The sequence below is a fragment of the Grampus griseus genome (assembly GCF_964374135.1).
Source record: "Grampus griseus genome assembly, chromosome: 7".
NCBI lineage: Eukaryota > Metazoa > Chordata > Mammalia > Artiodactyla > Delphinidae > Grampus > Grampus griseus.
The window spans coordinates 22,546,446-22,570,587 of record NC_139001.1 but is presented as its reverse complement, the minus strand read 5'-3'; the positions used below and the strand labels follow the sequence as shown (position 1 = coordinate 22,570,587).

The 24,142-nt window shown below is 42.5% G+C and overlaps 1 protein-coding gene across 1 annotated transcript in view; it reads left to right on the top strand.

The window, feature by feature from the left end:
* Positions 1–20,225, top strand: part of VWC2L (von Willebrand factor C domain containing 2 like) — a gene marked incomplete at its 3' end in the record, with an annotated part of 149,478 nt that extends 129,253 nt beyond the window's left edge. Inside the window, exon 3 of the mRNA XM_082658352.1 lies at positions 20,077–20,225. Within this exon, the coding sequence (XP_082514478.1) occupies positions 20,077–20,225 (149 nt within the window). The remainder of the gene's footprint in view (positions 1–20,076) is intronic.
* Positions 20,226–24,142: the final 3,917 nt, after the last annotated feature.

Genomic DNA, 24,142 nt, shown 5'->3' with positions numbered 1-24,142 from the left:
CTAATAACAGCACTAGTAATCAATATACAGTTTGAAATTCTTTTAAAATCCATTGGGAAATACTGCTTGAAATCTAAATCGACCCTTCCTGCTCTAGCATCATCTGCAAGTTGACTCAAGGGGTGGTGTTCTAAAATCAAGGTGTAGGCTGGGCTGCTGCATTCCCCTGGGCATCAGGGAAGACCCTGTTTGCTTGCATTTCCTAGCTCCTAGAGGTCACCGGCACACTTGATTCATGACTCTTTCTCTCATCACTCCAATCTCTTGCTTCCCAAATCCCATGTCCTACTACTGACTCTTATCCTCCCGTCCCCCTCGTATAAGAACAATTGTTATTACGTTGGGCCCATGTGGATAATCCATGATAATCTCCCTGTCTCAAAATCCTCAGTTTAATCACATCTGTAAACCCCCTCTGATCACATAAGGTCACATATTCACAGGCTCCAGGGATTATGATGTGAACATTTCAAGGAGGCCATTATTCAGCTTACCACAGGTGGTACAGCAAACAGGACACAAAAACAGAAGCTCCACGTACTTAGGACATTATACCCCCCTCAAAAGTATCAGAGAATCACAAATGAAAAGAAGTAATTAGGACAACATTAAGTCCTGCCACTGGAAACAAGCTGTAGTAAGAAGTTGACCTAGCCACATATTTATGTTGTGAAGAATTGGGACCTGTCTAGAAATATAGGGTGCATTTCTTGAATCTTCCTTCTTGATTCCTAATCAGGACATCCTTGATGCCCCCTTCCATTGCCTTATCTATGTGCCTCTGCTAAGGTTCAGAGAAAAACACTGACAGGATCAGAGACTTCACTTCCTAACCTCTTTCACAATCACTCTGCAAACTTTCTGATGTGAAGAAGTAACAAACTCAGATACGTAAATATTTTAAAAGTGCCCAATTCAGTGTTTAGAACCAAGTTGGCTCAAAAAGCTGCGTGTGCAATGCAAGTGCTGCACAAATGCTCTTTATTGGTGGAACGCTCCAGGAAGTACAGTCCCTAGGGCTCTGCTGTACCATTTGGAATCAAAATGAGCATCGCAGGAAAACTCAGGTGTATCTAAAGGTCAGTGGAATTTCAACCAGATGTTTTTTTGCTTCCCCACCACAGACCTGGCAGTAGGAGTGGTTTCTAAATTCCACTTGGGGGAAATAAATGTAAACATTTTTAATAACATGTTTCCATTTCAACCTTGGCTCTTCCTTAAAGTTCAAAAGAGTCTCATATTCATTTTTCTTCTAGCGTATTCAACCAATGTTTATTACCATAAGTAAAGTAGGTTAGAATTTCTAAAACTGATCACTCCCCACCATCATCACCATCCCCTTCCCCTTCCCTGAACCTGTTTCTCTCTCTGCCCATCTCAGTGAATGGCATTACCTGTGTCACCCAATCCAGAAACCCAGAGTGAGCTACAGGCTTCTTCCCCTGTCTCATCCCCGCTCCAAGGTCATTAAATCCTACAATGTAGTATATGAAAGCTTTCCTGTCCATATTGAAAGTTATGCCTCATTTCAGACTCTTGACTCTCAACTGGACGAGCACAATGGTTTTGTAACTCATGTCCTTGCTCTCGTCTTACACATCTCTGTTCAGTACTCCACTCTCTGGACTGGACAGCGTGAGCTTCCAGAAGATGCATATCATATCACTTCCCTACTTTACTTTTTAGTGACTGCCTATCTTAGAGGTTAAAATACAAACATTTAATTTTGGTACAAAAGGCATTTCATAATCTTCTACCAGTCCTCTCTCTAGCATACTCTACCCTATTCCTGAACCCTGTGATGCAGCTAGAAAACCTTCTCTTTGCTTAGCAATGCAATAAAAATTAGCAAGGCAGCTCCTGATATTCACAATTTTACAGTCTCTTAGAAGGGATGAAACTACTGAGCTATGTTAAAAATATATAGAGACACACACACACAGTTGAACCTTGAGCAACGTGAGGGTTAGGGGCATCAACCCTCTGTGTAGTGAAAAATTTGCGAATAACTTTTTTTTTTTTTTTTTTTTTTTTGGTACGCGGGCCTCTCACTGTTGTGGCTTCTCCCGTTGCGGAGCACAGGCTCCAGACGCGCAGGCTCAGCGGCCATGGCTCACGGGCCCAGCCGCTCCGCGGCATGTGGGATCTTCCCGGACCGGGGGACGAACCCATGTCCCCTGCATCGGCAGGCGGACTCTCAACCACTGCAGCACCAGGGAAGCCCACGAATAACTTTTATAGTTGACCCTCCATGTAGGCAGCTCCTCTGTATCTGTATTCAACCAACCATGCATCGTGTAGTACAATAGTATTTATTATGAAAAAGAATCCACATATAAGTGGACCAGTGCAGTCCAAACCTGTGTTGTTCAAGGGCCAACTGTATAGTTAAATAGTGTCATAAGGGAAGAACAAAGTGCTTTGAGGTTCAAAAATTAAAGGAAAAACATTTGGGTGAAGAATCAGTGTAATATTCATAAAACATACTTCCTGTATACATTTTGCAAATAGTTATTTAAAAAAGGGCATTCAAGGTAGCAAAGAATATCATTCTGATCTTTTAAAGCCCTCAGCCAGATCTTACGAGTCTTCTTATTCCCGTTTAGAGAACTGAGAAGCCATAGTCAGTATCACAATGAGGATGCTATTTTAGTGGGCAGTTTCAGCGCCTGGCACAGCCTCAGACTCTAGTTCGATAGGTGACCAGGGGAGAGAGAAGAGTGAATGTTTTAGATGTGTTATTTGTAAAACACACAAACAAAAACACTCTGCAGTGAGAAGGAAGAGATTTTTTTGGATGAGTGGCCACTGTTGCTGGCAGTGTAATAGTTCTCATTTCTATAAATAACTATGGTTGACGCCCATTTCCTTCCAGCCTATCAGCTTCCATTGACGTTCATTGACTTCGCTTTCCAACAGAGACCCTGTGGTTCATTCATTCACCCTCTCTCTTGCTGACTCCCACTTTTGCTAAAACTCCAAACCTTCATCAACCTAAGTGTCTGCCCACTCCTATACCAGCCCTAGGCTGTTGGAGATATCCACACATTCACATGCAGAGCACAGTAAGCTCAGGGTTTCTTTCGCCGTCCCTTTCAGTGCTACCCATTCAGCCCCCACTAGCCGGCTCTCTTTTACTACATGCGCTGCCCCCTACTTATTCTCAGTAAATCACTTCACTCCCTCACAGCAAAATGACATAACATCATTTTAACTCCCTTCTTGGCCAACATCAAGAAACTTATCTGTCCTTATCTTCCTATCTATTTCAGGAGAACGTTCCTTCTTGTGAAAAGGTGGATTCTGGTTGCATAAATCTAGGGTAGGGCCCGACATTACTCATTTCTAACAAGCTCTCTGCTGATGCCTTTGCTGCTGGCCCTAAGATCACGGTACTTCGATGAACAACTCCTAGAACTCATCCCTGCCAGAACGTGCAGAACTTCCTCTTCTCCAAACCTGCAATTTTCCCTTCACTGGGGGCTTTTTCCTCTAAGCACATAGATGGACACATCTCCTGATGTTAAAAACAGCAACAGCAACAAAACTCAGAAGTTGACTGAATTACTCAATTCCAGCCCAGTACGTTCTCTCCCTCGTCACTTACCCTACATTTCACCTTCTTTTCAAAACGAGTCTTCTTGAAAGTATAATTTACCTATTTTTGTGCACACGTCACTCTTAAACCCACTGATATCCAGCTTCATCCCCACAATGACGTGGGAATGCTTTTGCCAAGGCCATCCAGGGCCTGCTGGATACTAAATTTAATGGATATGCCCAACCCTTATTTTATTTAACATCCAGCAGAACTGACTCTTTATTGAACTCTTCTTCTCCATTAACTTCTGTTATACCGTCTTACTCCCATCTCTATAACCATCCATTCACACACCACTCTCAGAGCTCCATTCCTCTACTCATGACGTAAATGTTAGTTCCTTGGGGTTCTGTCAATAGTCATCTTCCCATTATTTACTCTCTCTCTTCCTAAGAAGCCACTTGCATGTATTCATTCACCATCTATATCCTGAAGACTTCTAAATTAATTGGTGCTTTCAGTTTAAATATCTCCCATGAGATCTCAAGCCATAGATCCCACTACTTACTCTAAGCTTTCCACTTGTTATAAGCTAAAGACATTTGAAGCTCAATATGTCTAGAACTGAACTCTGGACCTTCCACCTAAACTTGCCTTAGCTCCTACATTTCTTCTTTCCGTGGAAGATACCACCTGCTAGCCAGTACATAAGCAAAAAATATGGACATCATCTTATTTCCTTTCTCTTCCGTATCACTTACATCCACATTCTATTAATTCTCCCTTTAAGATCACCCCAATTTATCCCCCCTTCTCCATTCCTACAGCCACTGGCTCCGTGTGGACCTTCCCCATTTCTTTCCTGGAGCAATTACTGCTCTTGCTTCCACCAGGCTGGGGGCCTTCCAACCCTACCTCACACAGCAGCAGGAGCAATCTGGCTGAAGCATAAGCATGGTTACAGCCCTCTACCATTTAAAAATTATTCAGTGTTCCCACAGTGCTGTAATAGTAAAGTCCATTCTTCTACTCAGTACAGGTCTTCCAGAACCTGGCCACTGCCCTTTCTTCTCTTCCAGTTTCAGCTCCCTATTCTTCTCCTGGGACCCTAAGCTCCAACTCTACACAATTTCTTACATTTTTCCAATGGGCCATAACCCCTTCTTTGCTTATGCCACTAACTTCCCCACTCACCACCACACCGTCCTGATTCTTTACCAAAATTTTTCCCATTCACCCCTCATGATCCACTCAGTCTTTGCATCTCCAGAAAGCCTCCTTCTTCTTCTGTTTTGATTAGGTTCCCTCATACGTCCTTCCTGTAAAATCCTATTTCTAACTTTGTACTTGCCTCACTCCTGCTAGAGTATACCCCATTGAGACTTGGGAATATGTCTTGTGCTCACTGTAACTCCAGGGATGTGCACAGTCTCTGGCATATAGGAAGGTTTCAATGAATTCTTTTGAATAAATGAATAAATAAACTATCCTTAATAACTGACATCTGTCCATTGGCAATTTCTGGGAAGGCAACAGATTAAGGGGCATTTTTGAGATAAGAATGGTGGTATTTGCACCTGAGATAGACCACCCTGATCTCTCTTCTCTCCACCCTCCCCACCTCTAAATGTCTCCTCTAAATTAAGACAAAATCATTTGCCCGGGCAAGAATAAAATCAAGATTTCTAGACTCCTAGGGGGCAGGCCCTAGTCTATAATTGTATTTTATTTATTTGCTTGGTAGCGCATGAAACTATTTTCAGAGAGCTCACTAGCCTTGTCAGTAATATTTTTACCTATAAAATCTCAATCATTTTCCCTGGAAATAAATGTTGGTGTCTAAAGTCCATTTACATTTATGATTAAAGGCCAGGGTCCCAGCGTGTGATCTGAGTGACTGTACAAAATCTATTCTTGGAGACAAAATAACACCTGTGAGTGTCTAGGCCCATCAGCGATGCTGAGAGTTCCTTTTAAATTTCACTTTTGGAGGCTGATATGCTGCAGCAATTCAAGCTTGGGCCAAACTGATTGTTTTTCTGGCTTAAATTGCATTGTGGACCTCAAGGAAAACAGGAAGAGTTGGCAAATTTACAGCTTTTAAACAAAATTGCCTTAAGTTGAGGGGATTCCCTTAATGTAGCCTCTTATAAATTGGGTTCTTTTCTTAAGAACTTTCCCATTTCACAGGAATTCAGAACGTAAAGTCTCACACACAAGATCTGCTTTAAGGTAAAGTTCTCAAAACAGCGACATCTTTTTGATGTAAATTCCTTGTGTAATTGGGTACCAAAGCCAAAGTATAGAAGGGGAGCTGGAATAACAGAGCTCAGAAACTGTTATTCATTTTCCATTAACACTCCAATTCTGTCAGCAGAACTAGCGTATTCTAATTTTAGGCCAGGAATCCATACCAGGAGGACTTCCAGTAAATACAAAACCATCTAGTGATTTTCCAAATCCATGGCTTCATGTCCCTTGTTCTCCAGTTTAGCTCCTCATCTACAATTTCAACCTCTCTCGTTAATATTTCCCATTCCTTTGCTCCTATCATCTCATGCCTGTCAAAACCCCAAAGCTGGAGAACAGCTAACCACTTAGTATCCAGGGTACACGGTACACTATCTACGAACTAGTCTCGGTACTTTATGTGTACTAACTCATTTAATAATCTCAACAATCCTACCAGATGTGTACCCTTGTTATCCCCAGTTCACAGATGAGGAAATGGAGAATAAGTGACTCGCCCAAGGTCACGAGGCTATTCAATGATGCTCTCTGCCTGGGGCACTCTTCCACAGTATTGCTGGGCTCCAGTGGGAAGATCACAGGAGCCATCAAATGGGAACCACTGCAAATGATAGTCAGCATTCTCATCTGGACCCTCAGCCTGTTCGACAATTCCATTATGCTTCCCCAGGCTGCTATCTTTTTCATTCCCGGAATGACTGTGTCAACCCGCTCTCTTCCTCATCTTCTCCCTTCACTCTCAGCAGAGTCCCTCCTACTTCCCAGAGAAAATAGAAATCATCAGAAAGAAACTCCGGTAGCTTCCTATTGCCTATTAAAATGGAAGAAGTTCTCTCTCTCCCAACTGAGTACACAGTATCCCATGCCCTACTGCTTTCTCAGGGAATCTGTTCTGTCAATTATCTTCCCGCCACATCCCACCTTTTTACATTCAACTCTTCTTTCCCCCTGAGGCTCTCACCAGCATTTAAACATATTTCTCTCTCTCTCATCTTAAATATCTTCCCTCAACTCTGGCCTCATTCAGCTACTGACCAGGCTTTCTTTATGTCCATCCCTCCCCCTCAGCCTTCTGGCTTTTGCCTTTACTACTCCACAGAAAGTGCTCCTGTGAGTCACCAATAAACCTCTCTCAGCCCATATCTCATTTGCCATCTCAACTGCATTCAACACTGCTGTCACTGCCCTTACCAGAAACATTTCCCTTCCTTTGCTTTTCTGACGCCACGTACTGCTAATTTTTTCTCCTTCCCCTTTGGAGACTTCATTTCAGTCACCTTAGTTGGCTCCAACTGTCCCATCTGCTGTCCTAGGCCCTCTTTCTTCTTGCCCTACACCAAAAGCTCCAGGGACCCCTCATCCACTCCCCTGGCTTCAATTACCACTCGTTTGCCAGGGACACCCAACTCTTCCTGGCAGCTCAGTCAATTCTATTCTGCTATTCATCTCCACCTAGATGACTCGTGTGCATAAACTCAATGTTCCTAACACTAACTGCGTTCTCTTTCCTCCAAACCCGGCTCCTTCATCAGCGTCCCACATCCTTGCTTGCATCAGGAACTTGAGGAGCATCTTCTACCTCATTCCACACATTCGCTCCACCACCAAATCATGTTGATTCAATCTAAATACTGCTCACATACATTCACTTCTCTCCATTCCCACGGCCACCACCCTAGTCTAGGCCACACTTACCTTTGCCTGGACTAATGTAAGAACTGATTCAATTGGTCTACTTTCTGCAACAAGGCCCTCACCCCTGCTCCAGCTCATTATTTACATTGAAGCCAGCATAATCTAGTTAAAAAGTAAATCTGGGCTTCCCTGGTGTCACAGTGGTTGAGAGTCCGCCTGCCGATGCAGGGGACACGGGTTCGTGCCCCAGTCCGGGAAGATCCCACATGCCGCGGAGCGGCTGGGCCCGTGAGCCATGGCCGCTGAGCCTGCGCGTCCGGAGCCTGTGCTCCGCAACGGGAGAGGCCACAACAGTGAGAGGCCCGCGTACCGCAAAAAAAAAAAAAAAAAAAAAAAAGTAAATCTGATGATGGCATGGTTTCAATGGCCCTCTAGAAGCAATCCAAAACTCCAAATATAGTTTTTTTTAAATACTAAGAAATTGCTCATACTTATGTCTCTGCTTTTATCTTTGGTCCCCGCTTCCACTGGCTCTCTACTCTGCAGTACCTTAAATGCTTCCCTAAGAGCCAAGCTTTTGTTGCACTTAGGAGATGTTCACATGTAGCTCCTTTGACCCCTTCCTCTCATTATCATCTATCACCTCCTCAAGGCACCCTTCTCTGACTTCTAGACCAAATTAAATCCCCTTAATATGTTTACTATTTTTTACAAATTTTATCCCATTGTTATTTATATTCAGTATCTACTTTTGCCACAACCATACAGGAAGGAAATATACCCGCCTACTAAACGTTATATTTCTAGACTAGAAATATTCCTAGACTAGACTCAGTATACAGTTTGTGAACCATTTATTTTTACTAATCTTGTCCTCATTTCTGTGTCACAGTTATTAGCTATCTACAGGCATTGTTAGATGAACATTAAAGAAAATGTCATTTTGTTTCTTAATTTACCCATGGCACGTCTAATAATTCATGACCATGAAAATCATGGAAATGTCAATAGGGCACCTCTGGTCATATGATCCACTAATGAAATAACCTGCTCATCACCTTTTTTTTTTTTCTTTTTTTCGGTTGCAAGACATTTTGTGTCTTTGAACATAGAAAATGAAAATGGAAAGTTTTCTGTTTCATCTCCGTTATGAAGTATGCTGTGTGGATAGTGTGTGTGTGTGTGTGTGTGTGTGTTGGTACCCACTTTGTTGACAAGCATATCCCACGTCCCATGCCCCTCCCCCACAGTGAGGACGCTACTTCCATTCTAGTACGTTCACTCAAGCATTTTAAGAAAATGAAAATAGGTTTGCAATTTTTTCATCAATGAGGTAGGCAGTTTTAAAGATGATACTAAATTCGCTGTCAGAGATAGAAAGTTTGTTGCTTAAAGAAATTCTATCTTTTATATGAAAGTTAGATAAAACTGAGTACTACAATCTTTTCTAACCTGTTTCTATCCCAAAGATAAATATATATTCTTTTCTTTCCAGTGATAACCAACTTGGTTTTGGAAAGTGAGGTCATTAAAGCATCCAAAATGGTTTCAAATGCTAAGTTTCACACATGACTCTGATTCTCAAAGCTATCGTGTGGATAGAAATCACACTTATCAAAGAAACACAATAATGACAGCTCAGAGGCCGATGCTGAAACTTGAAAGTAATTGAAGCATTTAACCACCATTTTCTTGCTCAGAGTTTCTCCTCAGGAATGACCCACTGCTAAAAGCCTGTGTAGCATGCTGCATTCACTGCCATTGGGATAAGCTTAATCTATGTTGAGGCATCTTCTAAAACTCAGACTAACCACGCTATCTTCTACAGCTTTTATCCAAGCTCTGCCTTATCCTAAAGCAAATTTTAGCCTGCATCAAAATCACCTAGAATGTTTATTAAAACACAGAAACAGAGCTTCCCTGGTAGCACAGTGGTTGAGAGTCCGCCTGCCGGTGCAGGGGACATGGGTTCGTGCCCCGGTCTGGGAAGATCCCACATGGCGCGGAGCAGCTGGGCCCGTGAGCCATGGCTGCTGAGCCTGCACGTCCGAAGCCTGTGCTCCGCAATGGGAGAGGCCACAGCGGTGAGAGGCCCACGTACCGCAAAAAAAAAACAAAACAAACAAAAAAACCCACAGAAACACAGATCTTGGACCCCATACCCACAGTTTCTGATCAGGTGTCTGGTGGGGCTGGAGAATTTGCATTTCAAAGATATTCTCAGTGATACTACTGATCAAAGGCACGTGTTTTGAGAGTCCCTGTCTTACAGTTATGCCCTTTTCCACATACCTAGCATTCCTTCCTCCCAAATTATGTAAAAATTAGTTTCCTCTTGGCCATTCCTAATACCTCTTCATCCTTTTGTAATTCCTTAGGGCCAGTACTGTCCCATAGAAATATCATGTAGACGTACACTGAGTTTTAAATTCTCTAAACTTAGTTTCATATTTATGTAAATTTTCTAAAATTCAATTTTCTATATTAGCCACATTAGAAAGTAAAAAGATGAAATTAATTTTATTGATACATTTTATTTAACCCAATATATCCAAAATATTGTCACCCAACACATACTTTATATAAAAAATATTAATGAGTGATTTTACTCCTTTTCTCTTACGTTCAAAGACTTACTAATTCCTTGAAGTCTGAGGTCTGTTTTTGACATTTACAGAGCATCTCATTTTGGACTAGCCATATCTCAAGTGCTCTATAGGCATATATGCCTAGTGGCTGCTATCATGGACAGCAGTGCCACAGAACTTTAGAGTCAAGAAAACTGGGGCACTGAGGGCTCTTCATGGTCTGCCCACTTCTATGACTTTCACTACATTTTCTCAGTTTTAAGATGTACCTGATTGTCAGACACATTATCGATTTAACAGATTTTAAGGAAAAAAGGAACAATTACAGCATTAAATGTACACATTGATTTTAAAATGCATGTCAGTCTAAAACTTCTCTTTATTTTTATACATAGAACCAAATATTTCATGATGCACTTGTTTTCCTCCTGCTACTTGTCCTATCCCCACCTCCTCCCCCATCAGCAATCCCTTCCTCCAGCAAGATAATCCTCGTTAACAACTTAGTATTTGTGCTTCTTTATTTTTCCTCCATCCTCATATAATTCTATACAAATGTGCACACAGAAGTTTGTCTATATTTGTTTTATTAAAACAGGATATTATACCCACTTCTCTGCATAATTCTTTTATTATTCAATAATAATTCATGAAAATCCCTGCAAATCAGCTAGATGTTATAGTTCATTCTTTTTCATGGCTACAGAAGAGTCTATGAAGTGGAGTACCATAATTCATTATTTCTGTCATTGCTGGACATTTACACATTATCCTTTTTTTAAGCACTAAGAAAATGCTATAAAAAAGCAGAAACCTTTAGATAGATAGGTAGATAAATTGATCAATCCATAGATAGCTATCATTGCCTACTCTCTCTTTAAATTAGCTTGCAGGGACTTCCCTGGTGGCGCAGTGGCTAAGAATCTGCCTGCCAACGCAGGGGACGTGGGTTCCGTCCCTGGTCCAGGAAGACCCCACATGCCGTGGAGCAACAAAGCCCATGCACCACCACTACTGAGCCTGCACTCTAGAGCCCACGCACCACTACTACTGCGCCCGTGTGCTGCAACTACTGAAGCTGGCGCACCTAGAGCCCGTGCTCCGCAACAAGAGAAGCCACCGCAATGAGAAGCCACGCACCACAACGAAGAGTAGCCTCCGCTCGCCGCAACTAGAGAAAGCCCGCACAGCAACGAAGACCCAACGCAGCCAAAAATAAATAAATAAATAAATTTAACCAAAAAAAATAAAAAATAGATAAATAAATAAATTAGCTTGCAATCTCTTTGTTAGCCTTTACCTTAGACATTCTCCCACCATAGCTGGGCTCTTTCTTTCCAATAAATGAAACCAGTTGTCTGTACCATCCAAGCAAATCATTTCAGATCAATTTCCTAATGAATTCTTCTACAGTCAACAACTGGTTCAGACTAATATATCTCCCCTTAACTCTCCCCAGTCATGCTCTCTATTCAGCTGTTCTCTTCAACTGTCTGGCTTCCTGGTAACTAGTAAACAAAGCTGGGGAAAATCCACATAGGAATGATTTTTTTGTTGTACATCCACTCACTTTGCAAAAAATACTGGTTGACATTAACCATATTAATTTCTTCACTGATATTTTAAAATTAAAAAAAGAAATACAGACTAGGAATCAAAGGTCCTGTAATCCATAAGCTACCCAAAGTAGCACAGATGGTAACTCAAGCAGTAATAATAATGAGAATGATAAATAGCAACAACTAACATTTATTGTTACTTCATGATAGGCATTGTTCTAAGTACTTTACATTATGTTAATTCATTTGCTTCTTCAAAATCTCCGTAAGGTAAATACTCTTATTATTTTAATATTATTCCCACTTTATGGCTGAGGACTCTGAGATGATACCTCCAGGAAATGGCAGAAGGAGGACTGAAATGTAGACAGTATGACTCCAGAGTTCTATCTGCTCACCTCGAAATAAAGCGCCTCACCTGGGAAATAAGTAAGTAGTAAATCACCTCACCTCCTCTCTGTTTGAAACTCAGTGTCCTCAGCTGTAAAATGGGTAGAGTAATACCAGCTCTTCCTACCTTTAGGATTGCTGAGAGGAAACATGAAAAACACTGAAAGCTCTAACAAGGGGAGGTCATCTGGTTTAAGGTTGGAAAATTGGGCTGAGACTATTTCATCATCTGAAGCAAAAACTAACCAGAGAGTGTTTTATACAACAGCAAACCAGGCCATTTTCTGACCACACATATCCTTGTGAAAGTGAGACTGGACATACAGGGCCAGCTAATGCAGACTGTGAATGATGCCAGATTCTCACAGCTGCTGATTTGCCTGGAATTAGGAAAAAAGCAGCCAACCTTTACCTCTATCGTGTAGCCTGACCGTGTCCTTCCTCTCTCTTCTCCAGTCTTCGGACTTTGCTTAATAGAAGCACCATGCTATAAATCTTACATACTTAAGGGCCAAAAAGCTCTCCAGAGCCCGCACACTGAAATTTGTGTGGGAGTTCAGCAGTACTGAATTTTCAAATAAAATGATTAACAGGCACCTCTAGGGCAGCCTCTGAGAAAACGATCCTTCCTGACTTGCCACCTTAATCTGAGGAAGCTTTTTGTTCTCAGGTTTAATAAAATAGTTGGAAAGTAACGTAGGGATGAGGGTCTAGAAGCAGGTAGAGAGCAGCACCCCGTTCTCCAGTCTGCAGGCTCCCATCAGCAACCCGAATCTCATCTCTGCTCTCTGTCCAGGCCTAACTAGGCCACGGGAATGTGCTACTGGGGAGGTTTCAGTTACTTCGTTCAATTTTCACTGCAATCAGCTCTCATTACTTGTTGCTAGAAATATTTTCTCCAAGATTTTAAGAGTCGGAAATGGGTTCACCTGATCAGAAGCCTACTTGCTTTTTGGTAGCACAATAACATCTGTCAGACTTCCTGAAGCAGAGAATTAAAATCGGTTAAAAGGATGAACATAATCCAATCCAATTCAATCCCAGACTCGTGCCTACAAGCCTCCTATTTGCTGAAACAATGATTTAGATGCCCTGCCGAATAAATATAGGCTGTTTATAGCCGAACACAATAGGAATCTGCCTCATTTATGCAGCAGGAAGATCGTTTACAGCCAATTTCTAAAAGACACCAAGCATCAATAATAAATTTTCAAATCAAGGCCAGAAATTGCAATACTCAAAAAAGGCCTGTCAGGCAATATGAAATTGTTGTCAGAAGAAGGGTTTTCAGGGACGCCATATACCAGTTTATAATCCAGAAGTGACTATAAAATGGTCATGGCCAGCCTGGCTTTCCAAGTCTCTGGGAAGGAGGAGGCTTGGCTGTAAAGGAGATCTGGGGCAACAAGAACAGGGCATCTACGACTGAGAGATCTCAGCGCCAGCCTGGTGGCCTTTGGAGACGATCGCTAGAGCCACACTTTTTCTCAGCTAAATCTGCTTCTTGGGAGCAATTCCTGCTTTGCACTTACGGAGAAGAGGCTGAATAATGCTGGGAGAGGGGCTCAATTTTCTGCCCCACAGGGATTGTGTAGCCAGACCTTCCCTTTACTTATACATGTGTGCTTGCTCACACACACATACACACACACAGACTTAAACAGGAATTTAAACATCCTAACCTTTTCCCTCTAATCCATCCCATACCATCCCAGGTGCTATTAAAACTTGCAGGAAGGGCTTCCCTGGTGGCGCAGTGGTTGAGAGTCTGCCTGCCGATGCAGGGGACACGGGTTCGTGCCCCGGTCCGGGAAGATCCCACATGCCACGGAGCGGCTGGGCCCGTGAGCCATGGCCACTGAGCCTGCGCGTCCGGAGCCTGTGCTCCGCAACGGGAGAGGCCACAGCAGTGAGAGGCCCGCGTACCGCAAAAAAAAAAAAAAAAAAAAACCTTGCAGGAAATGAAAAGTAGCTCCTACTCACAGGAAGATTGACTTCTGGGATGGAGCCTAGAAAAATGGCTCTGGGTCGCAGCTCAATCACTTACTAGCTGTGACTCTGAGAAAGTCACTGATACTTCCGTGTCTCACTGTCTGACCTATAATACACAGGAAATAGTAGTTCATGTGAGGAGGAAGTAAGGTCGTGGGTGAAAATTCTTAAAAAGAACTCCCAAGGTGTTCATTGAATTCATTGTTGCCAACGGGACCTGGATCTCATCCGAGCTTCCTACAAGAGCAAGCTGGGGAGTCAGGAACAGGAAAGGGTACCATTCTGGCTGACATTTGGAGTGATAGGACACATAAAAAAGCCTCTCCTCGAGGAAAGTAGTCAGAATAAGACGGTTGGTATTTAAGCTCTCCCGTTATCTAGCTCTCTGCCTTTTATTAAGTCCCTTAATCTCTCTGAGCTTTACTTTCCTCATGTATGCAATGGGATTCATGATGACACCTTACAGCATTACGGTGAATATGAAACAAGAAAACATATACGAACATGTTCTGTAAACTCTAACGAATGTTCCCTCCCTGGGTCTAGGCCCTCAGCTACACTGTCTTGTTTATTTTCTTCATAGCTCAGAATGACTTGAAATGTCCTGTGTGTTTTTCTATTGTTTGTCTGATTCACCCCACTAGAATGTCAACTCCCCAAAGGCAAGAGCTCTGTCTTAACAGCTGTATCACTCATGCTTAGAGTGGTCTTTTTCTGAATATTTCTTACCTGATTGTTGGACAAGCACACTGGCAGTCAGCCCCAGAGAAAAAATTTTGAAGCACATGAAATCTTCCCTCATTGACCCCTCTGCCCATCCATCTTAGCATCCGAAATGCACAACTGCCTCCTTCCTGTGACTGGGGAATCCTCTATGTATGAAGCAAGTCTCTCTCTCCCTAGAGAAGCTGCAAATGCCAGGTACCCACGCCCCAGCCTCCCTTGCAGCTAGGGTGCAGGAATCTGACTGGGCTCTGTCCCCAGGCTCACCTGCTGCACACTTCCCACTGAAAGCTAGTGACTTCCAGAAGAACTACACAATCCTCATCGTGGCAAGACTCTGGTCAGGGAGCTGGCTCTGCTGATGGCCCTCATAGCAGCATCCGGGGTCCTGGGTTGGGAATGTCGACGGAGCAGGCTGCTATATCTGCACCCAAGGTGTGTCTTCACTGGGTCATATCTGTGGCATGATGTCGGCCCTTGTTCCTGATTGTCTTCCCTCCAGGCATGGTTCCTTGGGCTATTCTGGATATCCTCTACATACAACTTTAATTAGTGCTTTTATGCTTCACTTATCCAGGACTGGTTTGTTGTTTGACTGATAGGATCCTCCAATTCCCCAAACAGCCCAGTATCTCCATCAGATTAAAAGTGACTCTGGTCCCCTAAGAGACTCCAGCTAAACTGTCTTCCTAGCAATTACCTGCTCCTCCCAACAACCCTTTGCCTTTTCCCAGATGAAATTGCACGTTTCCTGGTGCTTTTTCCCTTAGGACCTTACTTTCTATAAGGGGTAATCTGATCAGTTAATTCAAGCCGATGTGTTAATTTCTGATGGTAATTTAATATTACCCCAGCATTTCAGCAGATACTTTTAATGCCTCAGAGCAAAGGAGAGAGGAATCACACAGTGGCCAGGGCCTGTGAGGGTTCTACTCTTTGTCTGCAATCTCAAAGGTCCTACCTCCATTGAGACATCATGGACAGTCCAAAGATGGGTGCATTGTGGACCAATCATATGGCGACCCTGGTGCAGTTTATGGAATCAGTCTTTACTTCATGATTATCGACGTGCCTGCATATGCACAGATGCTTATGTGTGCGCATACACACACACACACACACACACACACACATGAACCCCTACCCAAATACTTCATTGGCTTCCCATTGCTTTTAGAATGAGGAGCAAAATCTTTAACAGTCCCAGTAATGCCCTGTATCCTGAGCCCTAACCCAGTGACATAAATGATTATATCATTTGGCTCTCAGGTGGGGAGAGGGGCAGTTAAAATCCTGATCTGTAGCATTTGCTGATTTCAGTGGCATAAATACTTCCCAAATGTTACTTACAAGCTACCAAAATAATATCAACAAGGTTATAAAATTCCTGAATATTTAATAATGGCTCTTTCAAGCCAAGAGGAGTGCCCAGCTCCAGAACACCACTGTTTTCCCAGTCACTTCTCAGTACACTCGTCATTCTAAACCCACTGGCTTTTCAACTTCCAACTTCCTCAATGGGTCAAATATTTCTATATTACTAGGGCTAGGCCTGATATATATGTCAGGCCAGATCTATAAGTTCAGAAAATAATTTTGCTTCCAATATATAACTAGCTGGTTCATACTATTTCATTCAGTTAAGCAAACACATACTGAGTTTTTAATATTTGCAAGACACAGTATTAGGCCTGGACCATGAGAAATAATAGATACTCCGTTCCTGTTTTCAAGGAACTGACGATTTCAATCTACCTGACAGATGAGACCTCCTGTGTTCTGAAAGATCTCTGAGAGAGAAGGCCTCACCACACTCTTGGCAACTGCCACACTCAGTTCTCAGTTCGCTGAGTAATTTGTGTGGGAGCTTCTAATTCCTTGAGAATCAATGCATCTCCATTTCCTCTTATTCTGGGTGCCAGAAGCAAGAACATTTGGTCACCATTCTTCACATAATAAGCCTTCACTCCCTGAGAGTTATTGAGTTATACCTTTGTCTTCTCTTTCTAGATTAAATAATTCCAATCCCTTTAACCTTTTTCAGAGGTCCTATTTGCCAGCCTTCAGTTTAATCATTTTCACTGCACCCTCTGGAGTCTCTCCAAGTCTTCAGCATTAAAATTTGTTGCTTTTGCCATTGAGCTCACTCTTCTAAGCAACTTATTCTTTCACGTAAACCAAGACGAAAGGAAAGCAGCCCCCAAATAAAAGGAAGAGAGTAGATAGAAGGACAGATTTCCTACGTAAGGGATTCATGTAGGACACTCACACGCTGAAAGCAAATAGCATGTACTGTCAGCACTATTAAGGAAAAAGGGCCAAGACCAGAAGAATTTCTAAATAGTGCCAACCATTTTGCTTGACAATTATCTAAATTACTTTTAAGCAGATAAGGCTATTAACAAGCTTGCTTTAGTTACACCTGAAGTTCTCAGACGGGTGCTTATAAAATCATTGTTAATGAGATCAGACAGGAGTTTTCGATTCTGCACAATACCTCTGGCTGCCAAGTAGACTGTCCAGAGGTTACTATGTAATTTACAGGCAGCGCCTTTGACTGGTCAATCCTGGCAAAGTGCAAAGGATCTTTCATTTCATTCTGTCAGTCAATAGAAATTAATATTTCCTGAGCTGAGAGTGCAGGAATTCTAAATGAGTTTTAAGAAAGGATGTACAGAGGCTGATCACATACATGCTGATCACTGTGTGGTACCAACATATGCCAAAAGGGGCAGATATGAAAAGCAGAGCTCTAGGAAAAACCCTCTTCAAGATAAGCATGATGACTTAGAGATCTCTTTTTACCAAGATCCCTCCCTGCCTTTTTCTCTTATTGTTCCACTGAGATGAACCTGCCCTCTGTGAGCCAGTAGTGTGCCCCCCCCCACACACACACAGAGAAAAAGACAGAGAAAAGGAGCGGGGGGTGGGGAGAGAGGGAGAAAGAGGGAGACAGAGGAGAGAGAGTGTGTGAAGATTCTACTGACACATTTCCAAATGCTTTCAAGAAGCTGGGAAAACTCTTTCTGGGTAACATTCTACCTGTTCTGTTTCCGGGACTTCTTTGTTTTGGAGCCAGTGTTTAGAAAAAATAAATTATTTTCCCATCTGGAAAAGTTAAAAGTATACAATTAGGGTGAAAACAGTTGGTTGGATATGGAGAAGTGGAAAGAGAGAGACTATTGCTTTCTCTGGGCTAGTTCTGGGAAAACTGTAGTTAGTGTTCATCTAGTTCAATTTCTGAAGTTAGTATGGCTGTGGTCAGACCCTGTCTGGCTGAGACCCAGCAGGGCTGAGAAAGGTCTGTCAACAGCAGTCATGGGAGAACCAGCTACGTTCTGAAAAAGATTCCTTGCCAAGTTCTCTAATAACAGGACACATTCATGATTTGGTGTGGAATTTTCTCAGGGAGGTGTAGACTCAAAGACAGTTCAGCCTATCAAACAATGACTTAAACGCTAAGACTTATGGAATTGATATAGTGATCCTTAAATAATCGGCAATTAAGATGGCCAAGAGCTTATAACCACAGCATCTTAAGGAGAAGCACCTCCTGGGCAAAAGAAGACAGTTCGCTAAGCCGTTTAATTTATCCGTGTGGACCCATTATATCCCTCCTATTCCTGCTGGCTCTTCATGCCCAGGCACACGCCCCAGGTGTCCGTCGACCTGAGTGAAGGAAAGGCATAGGTACGCAAACGCAGTCGGTAAATAAATGCACAGTTGAGCTCCGGGAGCTCTGAAACAATGGTGATTAAAGCTGCAGCATATTGAATAGTTGTGTGTTGAGAAATCAACATTGTAATGTAATAATTACCATTTTTAGAAAGGCAAGATTCCAATTATGAAGTGAACTACAAATCACCCCGATTTCATTTATTTCATGGTAAAGATAGTCTCGTAAATTGTTACCAAGTGGTAAGCAAATGAAAGTAGGGCACTGATATCAATGTACGTTGCCATGTTACTTTGCAGTGGTGATGGCAAGTGGCCAATAATGTTGGATGAATAAATCACCAGTAGACACAACTCAATGCTCCCTCTCTTTATCTAAATACGTATCTCAGAGACTTACACCAAGTCGTTTCTAAGAAACAGCAATTTGCATCACTCCGCTATAATCCACTGCACCTTGGGAAGCAATCTTTATCCCATTTAAATTTGAGAAATAATATCACCAATACCGAACATGCGCATTTCTACATTGGGATGGTTAAAAGAAAACAAAAACCAAAGGGGGGGGAAAGAAAAACAGAGAAAATAAAAGGAAAGTAAGGAAAAGGGGAGAAAGACAAGAAGTAAAAAACAGATCGGTGAATTTTAAAAAACATCTATCTTTAACGAACAAGTGACATTTTCAGTAAAGTTTTTCTGAATCTGAAAAAGTAAAATAAAATTCCTGCTGACTTTCAAAAGCCAAACCTTTGGGTCATTCTTTAAAAAAATAGATAACCAGCAGATTAAAGGAACTCCATTTACAAAAATCAAATGAACCTCTCACAAAGCTTGTTTGGGACATGAATAAATCATCTGGTCATGAATTATTCATTGTTATCAAGAAACAAGCCGGGATTCCAGGAACTGGGCTGAGGGAAGCGCTAAAACCAGGGAGTGAGTGAGTTCATTGCCTCAAACCCACCATGGGAAGGGAGAGGACAGGCCACAGGGTACTGACAAGTGATGCTGACCGTGCTAGATGGTTTCAGGGACACTCTGGCAGCATTTACACCCCAGAGCATAAAGCAAATAGAGTTTAATCCTTACCTTACTTTAGAAAATTGCACGTACTTAGTAACAGACCATAAGACATTTTGAGCATTGGATCTTTTTTCTTTTGAATGTGCGACATACATGGGGAATATGAGCTGTATGCAAAAGACAGTAGGAGTTAAAAGTTTGCGTTTAAGGGAGATGACTAGAAAATTCCTTAAAGATACACTGTTAAGAGTAGTCTGGGGCTTCCCTGGTGGCGCAGTGGTTGAGAGTCTACCTGCTAATGCAGGGAACACGGGTTCGAGCCCTGGTCTGAGAGGATCCCACATGGCGTGGAGCAACTGGGCCCGTGAGCCACAACTACGGAGCCCGTGCGTCTGGAGCCTGTGCTCCGCAGCAAGAGAGGCCACCATAGTGAGAGGCCCGCACACCGCGATGAAGAGTGGATCCCGCTTGCCGCAACTAGAGAAAGCCCTCACACAGAAACGAAGACACAACACAGCAAAAATAAATTAATTAATTAATTAATAAACTCCTACCCCCAACATCTTCTTTAAAAAAAAAAAGAGTAGTCTGACCTACTCGTTCATGGCTTTGGGGGTTATATTCTTTTTACTGGGGTCGGGAAGAAGGAAAGGGAGACTCTCACACTTAATCAACTAATCAGCCTATGTATGTGTTCCAGGTCCAAACTGCTTTGCAGGAACTACGATCATTCCGGCTGGCATTGAAGTGAAAGTGGATGAATGTAACATCTGTCACTGTCACAACGGGGACTGGTGGAAGCCTGCTCAGTGTTCAAAACGCGAATGCCAAGGCAAGCAGACTGTGTAGAACAGATTCCCACCCGATGACGAGCTCTTAGGAGAGAATGCTATGCCTTCTACACTGCACATGTTTAAAACAAGAGAAAACAAACAAACTCCTGCCAGCTACAACAGGGTCACCAGCAAAACCTTTTAGGGTTGACAAAAGTGAACATTTTACTAAGAGGAAATTTCTCTTTCTTTCTTGCTATATAAAATATATATAGCATATAGCTATCAAAACTGCTTTTGTAATTATCCATGCTTGATGGTGACTTGACAACTGGATTTCTGGAACAAAAAGAAAGAAATAGCCTTGTACAGGTTTCTCCTCTGGTGACACCTCTGGCCTGCCAGCTCACCATCTACTGACTTTCTCCATTTTTACTCTTCTGTAAACCTGGCATTTTTCTCTTGGAGTGATTTATTTTTTCCTCTTTAGAGTCTAAGGGGCCAGATTTGACTGCACAGTAAGGTTTTGAGTTGTGTCAAATAAGCTTCAGTAAAGCAGTGTCAGGAGTGAGGACCCTCCTGATTAGGAATATGCAAAAGCACCCAAGCGATCACTCCCCTCGAGTGAATCTTGCCCTGCAGGGTCAGAAGAGAGAGGTGCACATAGCTGGACCCACTGCTGGGCTGGGTGCGGAACTGGAGCTCAGTGCAGTATGCGGGGACTCACAATTTGATTCTTACAAACCACACATTTCATTCACAAAATTTTGAAACTGCCGATCAAAAACTAATATGTGAAGAATACCACGAGCATCACTAAAGAATCCAAAGGGAGACAGGTATTCAAAATTGCAGCATCAATCACCAGACTCTCTCACGATGCTGAATTTAAGTTCGGCTTATAATGAAACACACTACACCCACTCTGTCCCCTGGCACGAGAAATACCAGAACCAGGGTGAGCAGCCCCACTGTGAATCTGAATCCTTCTGAACACTTCTGGCTTTTGAGTTCAGATTTGGCTGAAAGCCAGTCATACACACAGGCAGTTTTTCTGGTTCGGGACTGTGTTTGCCATGTTACAGTAACGACCGCTCAGCCCTCTGTCTAAAACATAAGATTCAGGACACTCTTTCCACCTCAAGTGCTGATTTAAAGATTAGGGTAGAGTGAGTCTTGCACAATACAATTCCATTTGTTGAACAGTTTTTAAAATGTATATATTAGACACTGAACAATTAAAATGAACCTTTGAAGAGTCTCAAGGTTGCCCTGGTAATGCTGCTAGTATAGGAACAGAAAAAATAAAATACACAGGGTATCCGATGCCACCTCTATTCAAGTGCAAATTTAACAATTCTGAAACCACATGGCATAGCTAGTCACTTATTCCACTCTCCTGTCTTGAAAACCCTGGCACAGATCTGGTAGGGTCCTTGAGGAACCTTGAAGGTTGTCTTCATTACCAATGTTCTTTCCTTTTCTGCTCCCACTCTCACCTGGGCTTGGCCATAGCTCCAGCGGAGCTGCCGCATTCCTGTACAAGGTCTCTCAACCTCAGCGCTATTGACATTTGGGGCCAGACAATTAATTGTCATTGGGAGCTGTCCTGTGCATTTTCAGGATGTTTAGAAGCATCCTTGGCTTCTATCCACTAAATGCCAAGAGCAGTACCCTAACTGTAATAACAGAATGTCTCTGGACATTGCCAAATGTCCCCAGGCTGTGTGGAAGGGGGCAGAATTTCACCTGGTTGGGAACCATTGGTCTAGAATAATCAGTACAGAGTGGTTTTCTACTGGGGGGGAAGTACCAGGCAAGGTCTGGCTGAGGCTGTGGCTTTGGCGAGCCTCTGAGCCCTTGCGGACAGGCACGACCAGCAGCCCCGAGGGGACGGGTCAGTCTCCTCCAAAGGGAGTGACGCTTCATCACCACAGGTCCACCCTCAGGACACACATCTCTTTAGTCTCATCAACTGGGTTTTCCTTCAAAATCGTCAAGCCTCTCCTCCCTGGAAGCTCCTCCCGTCATCAAGAAAGAGCTGTCATTTCCAAAATTAATGTGTTGACGAGTTGGACCTGACCCTTCTCACACACACTGTGCTCGTGTTCTGATACCAACAGTCAGGCTGGCGCCATCCGAGGGAGAACATCGAGCCGCCTTCCCTTAGAACACCAATTCGCAGCAAGGGTGGTGCTTTTCAGTTGCCACCCTGGATACATCCTAAAGACAGTCATGAATCATTCATGAACCGTCCTGCATGATTTACTCCCGCACTTCAAAGCAAAGGCACTCCACCCTTCAGCTTGTTTCTAGACAGAGAGGTATCATAGAGCTTTCTTTGCCCGGAGGTTGCCTACTGCCAGCCTCAAAAATCTTCACTCTTGGAAAGAAATAATAATAATAAATGACAGGAATAAGGTTTGAAACCCAGAAAACATCATTAATAGGGCCATGTTTCATAGTACCCTATCTATTATTAAGGAGTTACTATGTCCTTTGTAGAAAACAGAAGGCGAGAGCCACTGGGAAGCCAGGGTACAGAAATTTTGCATCAAAGGCTGGGCACAGTGAGAGTCACAACAAGAATTTTCGAGAATGAAGTACACTACCCATCAAGAAACTCTCTTCAGAGTTTGCAGAATGAAGGCTGCCCAGCGGCCTCTGTTACCAGCCAGAGAGAGGGATTATTTTATTGTTGTCCTTGGATTTTTTTTTTTTTTTTTTCCCTCTCAGAGTCTCACTACAAGCTGTTTCCTTTAAGACTTTGTAGCACTGACATTTTTCCCCCTTTAGGGAGAGATGAACCTATACTGTGACAGAATTTCTCATAAACTGATAAACACTTTACAACTTCCTTCTACCCAGGTCATTGAGAAATCCTTTCTAAACTCTGAACAACACAGTTCTGGTTTCATCTGTTGTTGTTGTTGTTGTTGTTTTTCTTTTGAAAGCTTTGTCTGCAGCTACCCCATCACCACTACCCTCCTACATCTCCTCCGCCTTTGGTTCTTGGCTTTAACTACAGCTCTGTTTAAATAAAGGATCAACATCCTGATTGACAGCTGATGCCTGTTAAAAACTGATTCAGTTTCTAAAATCTTTGAAAAATGGTGTGCCTGAAAACTAGTGAGAGAAAAAAAAAACACTAAACACTCAACTGTAAAAAGGGGATTCTAGCTACAATATTTGATGTGTAAAAGAATATATTATTAAAAAACTATTTTGTTAAATATAAAGTGTGTTAACCAGCAAACACGGTTTGTGGTATATTTTCCTTCCTGAATTTCTCCCTTCTCCCTACTCTTCATTTAATGACTAATTCTAAGTGACTTCTATCATCTGAAAATACGTGTGTTGTTAGAGCTATGTTCAGTTAGAATTAGGCATCAGCTTTAGCGTTTGTCTGAGTACATTTTCATTTTCCCTAAGAGAAGGCAAGGCTGATTTAGGGATCAGAGAGGAACTCAAACCAGCAGTGAGAGGGTTAGTGATAGGAAAAATATTTCCCTGACCCAGATCCATGCACACTACTAACGATAATCTGTAATTTTTGAGGGCTTGCTCTGTGGCAGGCCCTGTGCTGTGCACTGAACCTTTTCTATTCACGCCACACAGCACAGCTACGAGGCAGGGACTCTTATTATCTCTGCTTTGCTGTCGAGGAAACCAGAATACGAAGAGGTTAAATGCTTTGCCCAAGGTCACAGGATCTTAACAGGCAAAGCAGAAATTTTTTACTGTAGAAGTTTTCAATCATACAAAAATTGAGAAGATTGTATAAGGAACCTCCATTTACCCATTGCCAAGATGCAACAGTTCTCAAGGTTCTGCATAATACTTCATCTATTGTTTTCCCTTGAATATTTTAAAGCAAATATCAGGCATATCATTTCATCCCTACATCATCAAAGAGAGTAATCATCTCTTTGAAAAAAGGGCTGAAACTAACATACCATTGTAAAGCAATTATACTCCAATAAAGATGTTAAA